The 15,912-nt window shown below is 36.5% G+C and overlaps 1 protein-coding gene across 6 annotated transcripts in view; it reads left to right on the forward strand.

Moving 5' to 3' along the window:
• PRRC2C (proline-rich coiled-coil 2C) overlaps positions 1-15,912 on the forward strand; it is a 78,649-nt gene that overhangs the window by 23,455 nt on the left and 39,282 nt on the right. For all 6 annotated transcript variants that reach the window (XM_012729022.1, XM_012729018.1, XM_012729021.1 and 3 more), the window contains exons 8-15: positions 286-419; positions 497-584; positions 1,390-1,534; positions 3,917-3,970; positions 7,823-8,435; positions 11,992-12,161; positions 13,459-13,708; positions 14,641-14,851. In XM_012729022.1, coding sequence (XP_012584476.1) covers positions 286-419; positions 497-584; positions 1,390-1,534; positions 3,917-3,970; positions 7,823-8,435; positions 11,992-12,161; positions 13,459-13,708; positions 14,641-14,851 — 1,665 coding nt within the window. The remainder of the gene's footprint in view (positions 1-285; positions 420-496; positions 585-1,389; positions 1,535-3,916; positions 3,971-7,822; positions 8,436-11,991; positions 12,162-13,458; positions 13,709-14,640; positions 14,852-15,912) is intronic.

Genomic DNA, 15,912 nt, shown 5'->3' on the forward strand with positions numbered 1-15,912 from the left:
AAAAATCATAGTTTTAGCTATATAACCTTCAACATTCATTTTATTTTAAATCTTTGAGAATTAACAAAACTCATCAGCTGTAAATATTTGTGTAATTATAACATATTGTCCTGCATTTGTGGGTTAATATTATAATTTTTTTGTAATTGTGTCAAATGTAAAATATTTGTTATATCGATATAAAAAACATTGAAATAAAACTGTCAGTTTTGTTTTGTAATACTTTCCTAATTTAATATCATTAAAACTTTGTATCCTTTCCCTTCATGACCTCCCATTCATTAGAGGTGTTCGAGGAAGAGGCCCACCTCCTTCATGGGCTGCTGAGCCTGAACGTCCCTCTATCCTTAGTGCATCAGAACTGAAGGAGCTTGATAAATTTGATAACCTAGATGCTGAAGCTGATGAAGGTTGGGCAGGTAAGAGACAAAAACAAAGCAATCTCAAATTTTCGGTGTTTTTAAACAGTCAATCTGAGGTTTTCTTATTTTAATAGGTGCACAGATGGAAGTAGATTATACAGAACAGTTGAATTTCAGTGATGATGATGAGCAAGGAAGTAGTAGTCCTAAAGAAAACAGCAGGTATGTTGTGTTATCTTTACAAATAGCATTGTCAGTTTATTAAGGTACATTAGCCATTAAAAGATTTGTCTTAATTTTTTACCATATGAGAACTGGGGTCAGGGCCAGAGGGGTGGGGGTGAGAAGATTCACCAGAGACAGTGGGGAGCAGAACAGGCAGATACACTGAGATACACTGCTGAAGGGAGCAGTAGGCAAGACAGGAGAGATCTGCACCTTGTTGAGTTGAGTTGGTCTCAACTCCCTGTCTGGGATCAAACTCGTATTGTAGTGGCTGACAGTAGCTTCATAGTGCTGAGACTTCAACCCTGTGCCACCAAGGAGGCCCCATTAACCATTTATGAAGATAATTAATAGGTATCTATTCCTTATTTATAAAATTTCTATATTGTATTGCTTAGTTTTAGGGAGAAGGAAGGTGCTCAGTGAGCTAAATTTTGTATTTTTCATTAAATCAGGGTAAAATAGATACTATTAAGTAATACTTCTGAGATGACTCACTTCCATTCAGCTGAGACTTCTTTTGCCAAGTTGTCAACCATTCATATTCCTGTTTGATAATAGCTGTATCACTTGCACTTTGTGCCATATGGCAGTCTATCTTGCCAAACCCTAACACATTCTTTATAATTTGTGTTTGCTGAGTCAGTGAATTAGTGAATTAGGTCACAAAATCATCTCATTTCTTGATACATTTCTTTCCCTCCTTAATACCGCATGCAAATAATGTTTTACATAGAGAAAATGTATTATTGACAATAAAGTCCATCCACTTTTTTGTTTCCGCTGGATTTTGATTCTTCAGTGAGGATCAAGTTGCAAAAGCCTCTGAAAACACTGAAAACCGAAAAGAAGCAGATGAAGTTTGCAACACTAAATCATCTCCTCAGATTCCTGCCCAACCTTCAGTGGCAAAAGGTCCTTATGGGAAAGGTCCTTCGTTTAATCAGGTTTGTTTGACTTACAGGGAATCCTTGTCTTTACAGTTACATGAATGAATTAGCCTTATCATCACAAAGGTGGAAAACGACTTAGAAAAGGGAAACTTATTTCTTGAGTAGGTCCAATTATGAACCATACTTTTGCTGCACATTCACGGCAATCATCAATACCATGGCTAACATCAAGTAGACACTAAATTTCCCCCTTTTTATTAAAGCAGTGCAGTCATATTTAAGTGGATAAGTTGTTGCTGGCTACTTTATAAATCTTAGCTAGCTAGCATGCGTATTTGAGAAATTGCATGTAAAAATATCATAGGTAGTAGTAGGGAAACAGAAGAAGTTTGACCACATTGCAGAACATTGACAGAGGGAAATATGTGAAGATTGACTAGAGCCTACTTTTAAGATGAAGAAAGCTGCACTGAAAATTGTTATTTGATGCCCAAAAGTAGATGACTGGATTAAAAAGATGTGGTACATATATACAATGGAATATTACTCAGCAACCAAAAAAAAGAAACACATGTCTTTTGCAGCAACTTGGATAGAGCTGGAAAAGATCATACTTAGTGAGATAAGCCAGAAAGAGAAAGAAAAATGCTGGATGGTTTCGCTCATAGCAGGAGTATAATGGATGAGGCAAGAACATAATAAAAATAATGATCAGCCATATACCAGAGACATTTTGTGGGGGTGGAGTGGGGAATGGGATCAAAAACGGGGGGTTGGGGTGGGTAGTGCATGGGACTATGGTGATGGCACATGGGGTGACTCAGTGATGGGAAACCCGTGGGGATTACAATTGAGATTTTTTTTAAAAAATGTACAAAATGATGTAAAAATAAACTGTTATATTATTTTTTTAAAATCAGGAAAAAAGAAAATTGTTATTTGAAAAAAAGAAAAGACTGCAAGAGAGTTCATCTTAACTCATTATACATGGTCTACTTCTTGAATCCACACAAATAGATAAAGGAACCAGTCCTTTCAGGGAGATGAAGGAGGTAGCTGATAACTCAAAAAGGAATGACATGCCAACAAGTACTTGTGATGGAGTGCGAAAAGTACTTGTGATGGAGTCCACACCGTTAGTTCTTAGAGAATTCTTTGAAAAGGTTTTGTAGAAGATTTGGTACTTGAAGTAGAAACTAGCCAATAAACATTGGGAAGAGAGTGATTTTGTATAGATATAAATAATAGGAAGTCTTCAGAGTACAAAAGTATAAGGAAGTGTGACACTTGTAGAAACATCAAGTAGATTGTATACAAGAGAAATAGGAAACCTATGGAAGAACCACTTGTGAAACCTTATATGCCATACAAGGGAGTTTAAGTTTTATTTTTATTTATTTTTAAATATTTATTTATGCACACAAGAACTGGGATAGTGTTAGCCAGAGGTGCATGAAGTAAGAGGATTCGCTAGAGACGAACAGGCAGATTGAAATAATACTGCTATGGGGCACAGCGAGTGAGACAGGAGGTCTGCTGTGCCGTGTGGGTCACTTCCCTGGCCCGGAATCAAACTCATGCTGCTGTGGCTACATATGATAGCTTCATAGAGCTGTGCTTTAATCCACTGTACCACCAGAGAGGACCCAAGTTTCATATTTTTATTTTTTTTATATTTTATTTATTTATACATACAGAACTGGGGTACAGGCCAAATGTGTGGTAGATAAAGAGGATTCACCAGAGACAGAATGGGGAACAGAACAGGCAGATTGACAAAGTACACTAAGGGGAGCGGCAGGCAGGTCAGGAGGTCTGCCACACCATGTGGATCACCTCAGGGTGGGGGTCAAACTCATGCTGAAATGGCTTTAGCTTTTTCATGTTGTGCTTTAACCCGCTGCACCACCAGGGAGGACCCCCAATTTTTATTTTTAAAGCGTTGGCTTAATAATTGGAGAACATAGCATTTTCAAATAATATTTTTATAAAATACTTTTCTACTTGGGGTTTTTTATTGTTAAACTGACATTTTAGCAAGCAAAAATTCTTTGTATTATGTCTTTCACATGTTAGCTATTTTATGTCATTCTTAGTTTGCCTTAGATCATAGAAAAACAATTGTGTTTATATAAACAAGATTTTGAAAGTAGAAGTATCTCACTACATAGTTGAATTACATGGACCAGGATTCCAAAATTTATGCACTAAAATTCTGTTCGCTAAGTTTATTGGCAATTCTAACCTTCCTGAAATGGTACTTCTGTGGAATGTAAAGATAACTTATAGTGAATGATGTACTTTTTAATAAGAGAAAAGGACAAAGTTGATTTATTTTTTGCAGTGTTGTTCTCTCACTGAGGAAAAAAATCAGATATATTTCAAGTAGATATCTTTATATGATTTTTAAAATAATAAAATTTTCCTTTATAACAGGAGCGAGGACCATCTTCACACTTGCCACCACCTCCAAAGTTGCTTGCACAGCAGGTAGAAACTGAATACTCTTGTATTATGGTCTCTTTGTTTTTTAAGGTTTATTTATTTATGCTTACAGAACAGGTGCAGGCCAGAGGTGTGGGGGGTAAGAGAATTCACCAGAAATAGAGTGGGGAACAGATCTACTGAAATACTGCTGAGGGGAGCAGCGGGTGGGTCAGGAGAGATCTGCCATGCCATCGGGTCACCTCCAGGGCGGGGATCAAACTCATGCTACAGTGGCTTCGGAGAGCTTCATAATTCAGTGCTTTAATCTGTTGTGCCACCAGGGAGAGCCTGGTCTCTGTGTTTTTAACTTTTGTTTAAATGGAAAGCTCTGAGTGTGTTTCTTTGTTTATGACTTCTGTGAAGCACTTACAGACTTTACCTTATTGCCCCTGTATCATTTCCTCTTCATCCTTTTACTCTTAGCTAATGAGCATGCTTCTAATTTCACTAAGAAAGAAAAGTGCTTATTTTTCCCATTTCATATGCTTGAATGACTTCCTTCTTGACCTTGCTACTAAGGACAATCTTTCTATTTGTTCCTTGGGCCTCATTTTCTATCATTCACCAGTAATCTATTATTTAATCTTAGGAGCAGCTGATGTAGTATGTCGTCATTTGTTTTAAGATTGATTTTATTTATTTAGTAGAACTGGGCTGTAGGCCAAAGTTGTGGGGGGTGGAGGGGTGGTAGGAGGGCGGTGAGAGATATTACCACAGAGTGGGGAACAGACAGATTTACTATAATAGACTGCTAATGGGAGCAGCAGGTGAGACAGGAGAAATCTGTTGTACCATATATGGGTTAGCTCCCTGGCTGCGGGTTGAACTCAGACTGTCAGACTGTAGAGGTAGTAGCACTGAGACTTAACTTAGTTCTATGTGTCCACTTGGGTCTATTAGATATTTCACATTTTAATATATCCAAACCATAGGGAAACCACCCATACATAAGCAGTTCTGCTTACCTTGTGTTCCCCAGTTTAGGTAATGGAGTTATCATTCATCTGTTTCCTCAGGGTAAAATCTGGAAGGTCATTCTTAGCTCTTTCTTCTTTTATATCTATATATCCAGCCTAGTTCTAATCCTTCAACAAATAATGTCACCTCTGTCTTCAGAATACATTCCAATAATGTGTATGTACATGCTGTTATTCTTCATTTGAACTGTCACAGTAGGTTCTTCACAAGTATTGCTTTCTTTTCATGCTGGTGCACCAAGTTGGTAAATCCAAAATTCTCTTACAGTAGATACAATCTCTTAAAACTGCACACTTAGGGGGCCTCCTGGTGTACCTAGGGCTTAAGCCTCGGTACTGTCACCACTACAACCTATTTGGCTACATATGGTAGCGCAGACTCCTCTCCTAACTCACCTGTTCTGCTCCCCACTCATATACATGATACTATATACATACATACAAGCTACAAATAAAACATAACAAAAAGTCTTCATGAACTTGAAAAAAACAAAGATGTCATAAAAGGCATAAATTATTTTTTAAAATCAGTTGAAGGTTTCCCTGGTGGTACAGGGGAACAAGCCACTACAGCATGAGTTCAATCCCAGGCCAAGGAGTTAACCCACATGGCACAGCAGACCTCTCCTGACCCACCCATTATTCCCTTCAGCCGTGCATTTCAGTAGATCTGCCTTTTCTGCTTCCCACTTGTCTCTGGTGAATCCTCTCACTCCCTACACCTCTGATCTACACCCCCATTCTTAGATGCATAAGTAATTTAAAAATTAATCAGTCGGACTTTGAAAAACATCACTAAGGCAATGAAAAGATGTGTCTAGAAAATATTAGTACATCTGACAAAAGAACTTTTATTTTAACCCATAGTCCAACAAAATGATTTGAACATTCACTTTACAAAATAGAATCTACAAATGGCTACAAGTAAATACATACATAATACATCTGAGAAAATGTTAGATAGCTTTAATCATTACAAATGTTAATCAAACCACAGTGAGATTTGTTAGTTAAATTTTAAAAGGCTGATGACACCAAATACTAGGAAGAATGTAGAGTAGCTGGCTGGAGGGGTTGGAAAACCTTGTAATCACCTTGGAAAACAGTACAGTAGTTTCTTATAAAATGAAACATTCTTACCATATAACTGAGCAGTTCTCCTAGATATCAAGGAGGAATGAAAATATACATTTACATTACATGAAGATAGGTATGAATGCCCACAGCTGTTTTAGTCATATTTTTGAAACAAGGATTCTGCATGTCCATCTACAGGTGAAATAGTTTATCTGTGATAATACTACTCAGCAATGGGATATAGCAGAAATACTGATAACACAATAATCTCAGGACTTTTTCACTGGGCATAAACCAGAAACAAAAAAGGTGGTAACTTTGTGTATCCATTTATATGAAACTCTTAGGACAAGCAAAATGGGCAGAAGTAGATCACTGATTTTATTTGGGGATATGGGCAACAACAGAGGAGTGATGAAAATGCCCATAATCTTGATTGGCACAGTGATTACAAGAGTCACTTGTCCAAGCTCATCGAACATATGGTTAGAATATGTGCACTTTTTTACATATTAGCCTTCAGGGAACTGTTTGTGTCTTAAAGGATTTCTGTTTGTTTATTTAGAACTGGGATATAGATCAGAGAAACAGGGGGTGACAGGGATCACCAGAGACAAAATGGGGAAACAGAATTACTGAAAAACACTGCTGAGGGGAGCAGCAGGTAAGACAGGAAAAATCTTCTGCACCATGTGGATAAGTTCCCTGTCTGGGGATCAGACTCATGCCACAGTGGCTGGCTATAGCTTATTAGTGCTGAAGCTTTAACTCCTGTACCACCAGGGAGGTCCAAACTTGCTTCTTTAAATAATCTTTCTCTGTGATTTTGCTTTATAAATTAGAAACTTTCATATAGTTTTGTTTTTGCAGCTTGTCTGAATTATACATGAAAAAATTGAACACCAGAGATATTAAGTGATTTGCCTAAAGCAACTATGCTTTAAATAGTCTGGATTCACAGATTAATATTCAAATATTTTCACCATACCATTTTTTTCTCTTATAAGGATTCTGGCTGGTTATGACTGCTAAGGTTTATTCACCCTCAGAGCTTTTGACAGCAGTATTCTCAAAACAAATCTTTTTCAGTGTTCTTAATATTTCAGACCTTCATGGGCTCTTTCATTATGATTGTCTTTTCATAGTGGCTAATGGTGAATTTATACTTTATAGTAATTTTTTTTAGAGCACATTAATTGGAAGTTAAATCACTGAATTGCCTCTCAGGTGATCCTCTCACACTTCACCATGGATTTTAGATATACCTTTCTGGAACTTTCAGTGTGAAAGTAGAACTCTCCAACTAGGCTGATTTCTCAGAGTTTATACTTCAGAGTATTGGCAATAGTAGCACCTCTGGTTGCTCTACTTTATTTCCTGGCTCTTTGCTCTTCCCCTGTAACTGTACCTCAATTTAATTTTAAGTACTAGTTTTCTCTGGAAGATGTTACTAAGGCACTCATACCCTAAATTTCCTTTATCTCTAAAATGTAGATTTTGAAATTCATGTTGTAACGTCTTCTAATTTTATTCAAAACAAATATTGAATGAGCTACAGTGTATGTTAGACCCATTAAATAGGCACATGTTAAGTAAAGTTAGGTGGTTGGGTTAATTTTGATCTTAATTGGGGAATTATCTAGACTAAGTATTCCCTCATGTTGTTACCCTGCATTTTAATGTGTATGTCTTATCATGAAAATGTCTGATATTTTAAAGCATTTTCCCTCTATGCCTTTGTTATCCTGAGTTGATCAGAAGTAGATTTTTCAGTTTCATCTCATTTTCCATAATGTTTCAGCATCTTCCTCCAGACCGGCAGACAGGATCTGGAAGACCAGGCCCTTTTCCCCCCAAACAGCAAGTTCCTGATGATGATGAAATATGGAAGCAAAGAAGACGACAACAATCAGAACTTTCTGCAGCAGTAGAACGTGCTCGTAAACGCCGGGAAGAGGAAGAACGAAGAATGGAAGAACAAAGGAAGGCAGCATGTGCAGAGAAACTGAAAAAGTTAGATGAGAAACTTGGCATCGTGGACAAACAGCCTTCTCTAGAGGAAATTAGAGAAAGGGAGCGAGAAAAAGAACGAGAACGCGAGAAAGAACTTGAAAAAGAGCAAGAACGGGAACGAGAGAAGGAGCGGGAAAAAGAAAGGGAGAGACAGGAAAAGGAGAAAGAACTGGAGAGGGAACAAGAAAAACAACAAGAAATAGAGAAGGAAAGAAAGCAAGAAAATGAGAAAGAACTTGAACGACTGCAGGAAAAGGACAAAGAAGTACAAAAAGTGAAAGAACAGGAAAAGGAATGTGAGTTGGAGAAGGAAAGGGAGAAAGTGGAGGAAAAAACAGAACACAAAGAGCCTGCTTTAGAGCCTGTGGTAGAAAAACCAGAAAGTGAAAACCACATTAAAGGTATGATGGTCTTGTTAGTTCTTACAAAAGCCCTACAAAAAGACTTGGTGTTAGTTACAAGTGGATGTTTGTATCTTTTTTGGTTCTAATTGGGGAATTATCTAGACTAAGTATTCTCTCATGTTGTTACTTCTTTGCATTTTAATGTGTATGTTTTATGATGAAAATGTCTGACATTTTAAGACATTATATACATACACTAAGTAAAAGTTGTCAGGGCCTTTTGGAATGAAAGTGAGTTTTATTTGACACATCCTAACTTTTGCATTATGGTGATACATATGTAAACCGAAATTGAGTACCTCAGCCATTTTGTTGTGTACAGTTCAGTATGTTCATAATATTGTGGGACCATCACCACTGTCCATCTCCAAAAACTTAAAACACTATACCCAGAAGAGTAAATTCTTGTTCTTCCTTCTCCCCAACCCCTGAGGTAGTATCAGAGACTTTATGTTTCATGTAAGTGGAGTCATACAGTATTAGTCTTGTGATTGATTTCACTGAGCATGGTATCCACCAGGTTAATCACATTGTACAACATTTTCCTTATTCCTTCATCTGTCAATGGACAGGTACTTTGATTCCATATTTCAGGTATTTTGAATAATGCTACTGTGACCATGTGTATAAATATATATTTTTGAGACCGTGCTTTCAGTTCTTTAGCGTTTATACTCCAAAGTGGGCTTTCTAGGCCATATAATAATTCCACTTTTAACTTTCTAAGAATCACTGATTTCCGTAGTATCCTATGCCATTTGCACTTCCACCAACAGTGTACATGTTTCTAATTTCTTCAGGTCTTCACCAATATTTGTTACTGTTTTCTTTTTATATATCTGGCCATGCTGTTGGTTTTGAGGTAGTAACTCATGGTTGATTTGCATTTCCTAATAACTATTAAATTTATCACCTGTTTTAAATTGGTTGTTTTAGGAGTTCTGTGTTTACTCTGGTCATTAACCCCTTTTCACATGTATCATTTTACAGTATTTGCTGCAATTCCAGATATTGCACTTACCACTCTTTAAGTATTACTTTGATGCACAACACTTTAATTTTTATCAAGTTCACTTTCTTTTGTTTCCTTTGCCTTTGCTGTGACATTCAAGAAAAAGACTATTGTTTCCCCCATCGAATGATTTTGACAGCCTTGTTTTTAAATAATTTGACCACAACGTGATTGTTTTTTTTTTATAGTCTATTCAGTTAGACATTAACGCCTATCTGTATTGCCAGTAATATATCTCTTATTACTGTAAATTTTTAGAAAGTTTTGAGATTAGGGTATGTGAACTCTATCTTTGTTACTCTTTTTTCAGTATTTTGGCTATTTTGGTTTCTTGTGATATCATGAAATTTAGGATGACTTTCTACTTCTGTAAAGAATGCTTTTGTGGTTTTGAAAGAGATTGAATTTACTCTGTAGATGGCATTAGGTAGTAGTGACATGTTAACAGTATTAAGTCTTTTAATCAGTGAGATGGAAGCTAATCCCCTTATTTGTATCTTTAATTTCTTTCACCAATATTTTGTAGTTTTCACATTAATTCTGAGTGTCTTATTCTTTTTGATGCTCTTGGAAATAGAATTACTTTTGTTTTCTTCTTCAGACTATACACTGTTAGTGTCTAGAAATGCAAGCAATTTTGTGCTGACTTTGGATCTTGCTCTTTGCTGAATTAATTATTCTAACAGTTTTATTGTGCAGATTCAGGGTTTTTTGCATATATCATATCATCTTCAAACATAGCTACTTCCCACACAATATTGATGTCTTTAATTTCTATTGTACCTGATTACTCTGACTACTGATACAACATTGAACAGAAGTGGTGAAACCTGGTTGTCTTGGTCTTTCTTATCTTAGAAGAAAAGCTTTCAGTTGATCAACATTGAGTATGGTGTCAACTCTTGTGATTTTTACATATGGTTTTTATTATGTTGAGATTTCCTTCTTCCTAGCTTATTGAACATTTTTATGAAAATATGTTGAATTCTGTCATGGATTATTATTTTGGCTTTTCCCCCTTAATGTAGTACATTAATATGTTGCATCATTCTTGCATTCCAGGACTATATCCCACTTGGTATTATTGTATAACCCTTTTAAGATACTACTGTTAGCTTGTTTTTTGTCAAAGATTGTTGCATAAGAGATTAATCTTTGTTTTCAAGTAGTGTTTCTGTCTGCATTTGGTATTAGGATACCAAATTTCATAGACTTCAGTTAGGAAGATCTTCCTCCAGTGTTTTGGAAAATTTTGAGACCTGAAGGTATTTCTTTAAAAGAATCAAATTTGGGGTTCATTGATAATTTTTTCTCTTATTTTGCTGCTATTTAGTCTCTGCACTAATCTTTATTGCTTCTAATAACTTTGGATTTAATTTGTTCCTTTCTAAATTTTAAAAGGTTACTGATCTGAGAGCTTTTGTGTTTTGGAGTAAAAATTCTAATTAAAATTTACTCCTTTGTATAGTATTTTGCTGTATCCCATAATTTGATTTGTTTTTTGGTTTTATTTGCCTTTTAAAAGGTGTTTTCCAATTTCCCTTGCAGTTTATTTTTGATCCATGATCATCATAAAATTACAGCAGATGGGCAGTTCTTCTTCCAAGATTGTCTGCCTTTCCTTATGCTGGCTCCCCTTTTAACAGACATCCCCTTTCCAAAGCAGCAGCAGTGGCTCTCTGCCCACCTATGTCTATATAGCTGCCTCTGTTCCCCTTCTCATTTTTTTCCTTCTAAACCTGCACTTTTAAAATGCAAAGTAAAAGTAAATCATTATGTTCTAAGTGTTGTAGGCCATTTGTGTTTTCACAGTAAGTCACAGTGAGTGAATATTGACAGCAGCATTTTTTATTGAAACAAATGCAGAGTGGTCAAGTTTATTTTTTTTAAGATTTATTTATTTATTTATGCATAAGAACTAGCGTATAGTACAGAGGTGGATGAGGTAAGAGGATTCACCAGAGAGAGTGGGGAGCAAAACAGGCAGATATAAGATAGTGTTTTTCTTGTCATCAAATATTGAGTGTAGATTTTTTTATATGGTGAAGAACTTGGACCTGTGATCTCTTAGGACCTTATCTTTGAGAAAGTAGAATAATATTGGGACTCACTGGTGGCAGAGGGGGTTAAAGTGAAGCACTACAAGCTATCCACAGCCACTGCAGCATAAGTTCAGTCCCGGTTAGGGAGCTGACTCTTGGTGCAGCAGACCTCTCCTGTCTTGCCCAGCAGTATATTTCAGTCAATCTGCCTGTTCTGTTCCCCCACTCTCTCTGGTGAATCCTCTCACCACTGGCTTGTACTCCAGTTCTTGTATGCATAAATAAATAAATCTTTAAAAAGAAAATACTGTATTAGCCTGATGTAACCTCACTGATGACTGCTTAATATTAGAATGCAAAACTTGAATGATACTCTTTCTTCCTCACTGACTTTTAAAATACATCAGTCTAATCATTTTACTCCAGTGCAAAAGTCATCAAATCATCTTTTAGTAAGTGTTAGATGAATATCATTATCTTTCACTTTCTCTTTGAGCAGAAGATGACCCAGTTTTCACTAGACAAGACAGTAGTCGCAGTGAAAAAGAGACGACGCAAGTGGCCCATGAAGTGGAACCAGAGTCAGGCTCTCAGCCCCGGCCTGCTGTGCTATCTGGCTATTTTAAACAGTTCCAGAAGTCTTTACCGCCACGATTCCAGCGGCAACAGGTAACAGCAAAAACATTTTACTGTGATGTGATTGAAAAGGTTTATTGTTCAGTAATCGGAAAAATAATTTAACCTAAACTATACAGAGCACATATTTTCTCTGAACTTCTTTCTTTCCCTTTTTAATAAGTTCATTATTACATGAACATCTGTTTTGTTATTTTCTCTTACACCTCATCTGTAGATATCTTCTTCCTTTTAAGAAATGGTCTAAATTTAATTAATGAGTGGATTAGCTGTTTAAGTCAGGTATTAGGCAGGATGTCATAATTATTCTTTGTTCTTTTGTCTTGCCTCTTATGTTAAATGTCTTGACTTTTTTAAATCATTGATTGATTTACCCTTTGTTTACAAAGCCCGTATAATTTGAGGGGTATAATGACACACCTCGGCATGTGGGTATCCTTCACTTCACAACTGAAGATGTTAGTACCATAGCACTATCAGGTTGAACCCCTCTGGAACCATTGCTCCCACTCCACTCTTTCTTCTCCCACCCCAGTAACCACCACATTTTCCATACAGTCTGTGAAGTATTTTTGTGGTGTTTCGCAAGTTTTGCTTTGGTTATTTATATTCCACACATCTGTGAAATCATTGATAATTGTCTTCTCTTTCTGACTTCACTTAGCATAATCACTCTATCTTTTATTGTGTTGCAAAAGGCAAGGTTCCATCTAGTTAATAACTAAGTAGCATTCCATTGAGTGAATATACACCAATTTCTGTATCTAGTCATCTGTTGATGTGCGGCGTTTAAGACGATTCCATGTCTTGGTTACTATGAATAGCATTGCTATGAACATAGTGGTACATTTATCCTTTTTGAATTACTATTTTCATATTCTTCAGATACATACCTAGGAATAGTGTTGTGGATCACATGTCACCATTTTTAGTTGTGTTTTGTTTTATTTTTTCTTTTTAAAGAATCACCATAGATTTTTCTGTGTAGGCTACACCAATTTATATCCTCACCAACAGTGAATTAAGAGTTCCTTTTTCTCTACACCCTAGCCCAAACTTGGTTTTTTTCCTATATTTTATTTTGACATAGACCATTCTCAAATATGAGAGGTGATATCCTATTGTGGTTTTGATTTGCATTTTTCTTATAAAAATGTTGAGTTTCCATATAACATGTTTTTTTCATGTGCCTGTGGGCTGTTTGTTGGTCTTTATTGGAGAAATGTCTCCTGGTTTTAAGATTTTAAGAAAAGGTAGTTTTCTATTATGATTGATTGTATTGGTACAGCACATGAAGGGTAAATCTCAAGATGGGGTTCTTCTTTTTCAGGAGCAGATGAAACAGCAGCAGTGGCAACAGCAGCAGCAGCAAGGTGTACTTCCACAAGCTGTTCCTTCGCAACCATCTAGTGGTGCTGTGCCTCCTCCACCACACAGACCTCTTTACCAGGCCATGCAGCCTCACCCTCAGCATTTGGCATCTATGGGTTTTGATCCACGGTGGTTGATGATGCAGTCATACATGGATCCTCGAATGATGTCAGGAAGACCAGCTATGGACATTCCTCCCATTCATCCCGGTAAGCTGAAATGTCACTGGCACAGGCCCACCCTGGTGACGCAGCTAGTTAAAGTACAGCACTATGAAGCTATCACAGCCACTGTAGCATGAATTCAATCCCTGTCCTGTAGCTGAGCAACATGGGAGGGCAGACCTGTCCTTACCACCCCCGCTGCTCCCCTCAGCAGTGTATATCAGTCCATCTGCCTGATCTGCTTCTCACTCTGTCACACACACCACCACCCCACCTCTCTCTGGCTTGTACCCCAGTTCTATATGCATAAATAAATCTTATTTTAAAAAAATGAAAGGTTATATAGGGCCAGATTTTGAATCATAACATTATGTGACTTTGTTTAGTACAAAATAGCTAAATGTCAGATACTTTGCCAGCAATGTGGCAAGACAAAAATGCTGTCTTTTTCTTTTTTGGTAAATATTTTAAATTTTTGAGATGGAAAATTACCCAGTCTTATTAATTTTATTAGCTACACTGTTTTTAGGGGTGATGAAACATGGTCAGGAATTACATGTTCATCTTAAAAATCGACATAGAAACTTTAAAATTTAAAAAACAGTGTAGTGATTGACTAAATGAAATTAACAGAATTTAACTACAGGAAATATTTTACAATTTATATAATTCTCATTATTTGTCACAGTGCTTACCTGGAGCATTATGTTTTAAATAAAATAACTTCTTGTGATTTTTCTTGATTTCCTTCCTCATTTCTTAATTGTCTTTAATAGCAGCTGTAAAATCTCATTCACAGAAAACCCTATAAAACTGTCACTTAACTGTTTACTTACCAATTTTATTTGGCAAAAAGGTATTTTGTTATCTTAAAAATAGAGAATCCACCTAATGTTTAATAACGTAGATTCTTTGTCCATAGTGATCTTGTTTCTTTAGTTTTTAATTGCTGTCTTTTTTCTGATCTTTTGTTACAGGGATGATTCCTCCAAAGCCATTAATGAGAAGAGACCAGATAGAAGGGTCACCAAACAGTTCAGAGTCATTTGAGCATATAACTCGATCTGCAAGAGATCATACAATTTCTCTCTCTGAACCTCGTATGATCTGGGGGTCAGATCCCTATTCTCATACTGAGCCTCCGCAAACCAGTGCTCCCAAAGCAACAGAAGAATCTGAGGATGTGAGGTAATTATTATCAGACTACCATGTGGACTGTTGTGGTGAAGATTATTCTGACTTAGAATTGAACCACAAATATGATTTTCCCCCCACTTGGTATGTTTCATTTCATTTTGAGGCATGGTTTCTTCTTTTGACATTTTGTAGCCTAGTGTTTGATGTAAATGTTGACAGATCTCTACTGTTGGTTAGATACGTGTCATGTTGTCTGGCTAAAATATCGCTGTTTTTCTTCCACTTAGGAGAAATACCACTATCTTATGGTAGTTTTTATGGTCAAGATAAGGATAAATGCTTATTTACCTGGTACTTTGCACATAACTGGATGGTCTGTAATAATTTTTAACTATAAAGTTAGAACTCACACCTTTTTATAAAATATATTTTATGATTTATATTTCTGATTCATAGAAAAGATAAACCTATGCAAGTGCCCTCTTTCATCGCAAATCAAAAATTGTTAGTTGACTAAATGTTCATGCCAGTATTTCTTTATTATTATTATTATTAAGGTAACACTGGCTTACAGCACTGAAAATGATATAGAGGAATAGGTTCATAGCTCCTCAGAAGTATGTCACCACACCACACCCACCACCAAAGCATCCTTAATTAACCCTTTACCATAGATCACTGCTACTATTCCACCTCCACCCACCCCCACCCCCCAGTAACAAAACTTTATTTTATTTTTTTGGCAGATAAGGCTTTTTTTTATAATAATTTTTTTTTTTTTTAGTCGCTGGGTAATATTCCTTTGTGTATATGTACCACATCATTTTAATCCAGTCATCCACTTTTGGGCATTTGGCCTGTTTCCATGTCTTTCCAATTGTAAATAAAGCAGCAATAAACATGGGGATGCAGGTATCTTTTGGATCAGTGTTTTTGTGTCTTTTGGGTAGATACCTAGGAGTGGGATTGCTGGGTCATACATAAGCTCCATGTTTAGCAGTTTGAGGAACCTCCAAACAGTTTTCCATAGTGGTACTAGTTTGCATTCCCACCAGCAGTGCAGGTGGGAATTCCGTTTTCTCCACATCTTCACCAGCATTTGTTGTTGCTAG

Source organism: Condylura cristata, unplaced genomic scaffold, assembly GCF_000260355.1.
Source record: "Condylura cristata isolate star-nosed mole 26May11 unplaced genomic scaffold, ConCri1.0 scaffold00024, whole genome shotgun sequence".
NCBI classification, from domain to species: Eukaryota; Metazoa; Chordata; class Mammalia; order Eulipotyphla; family Talpidae; genus Condylura; species Condylura cristata.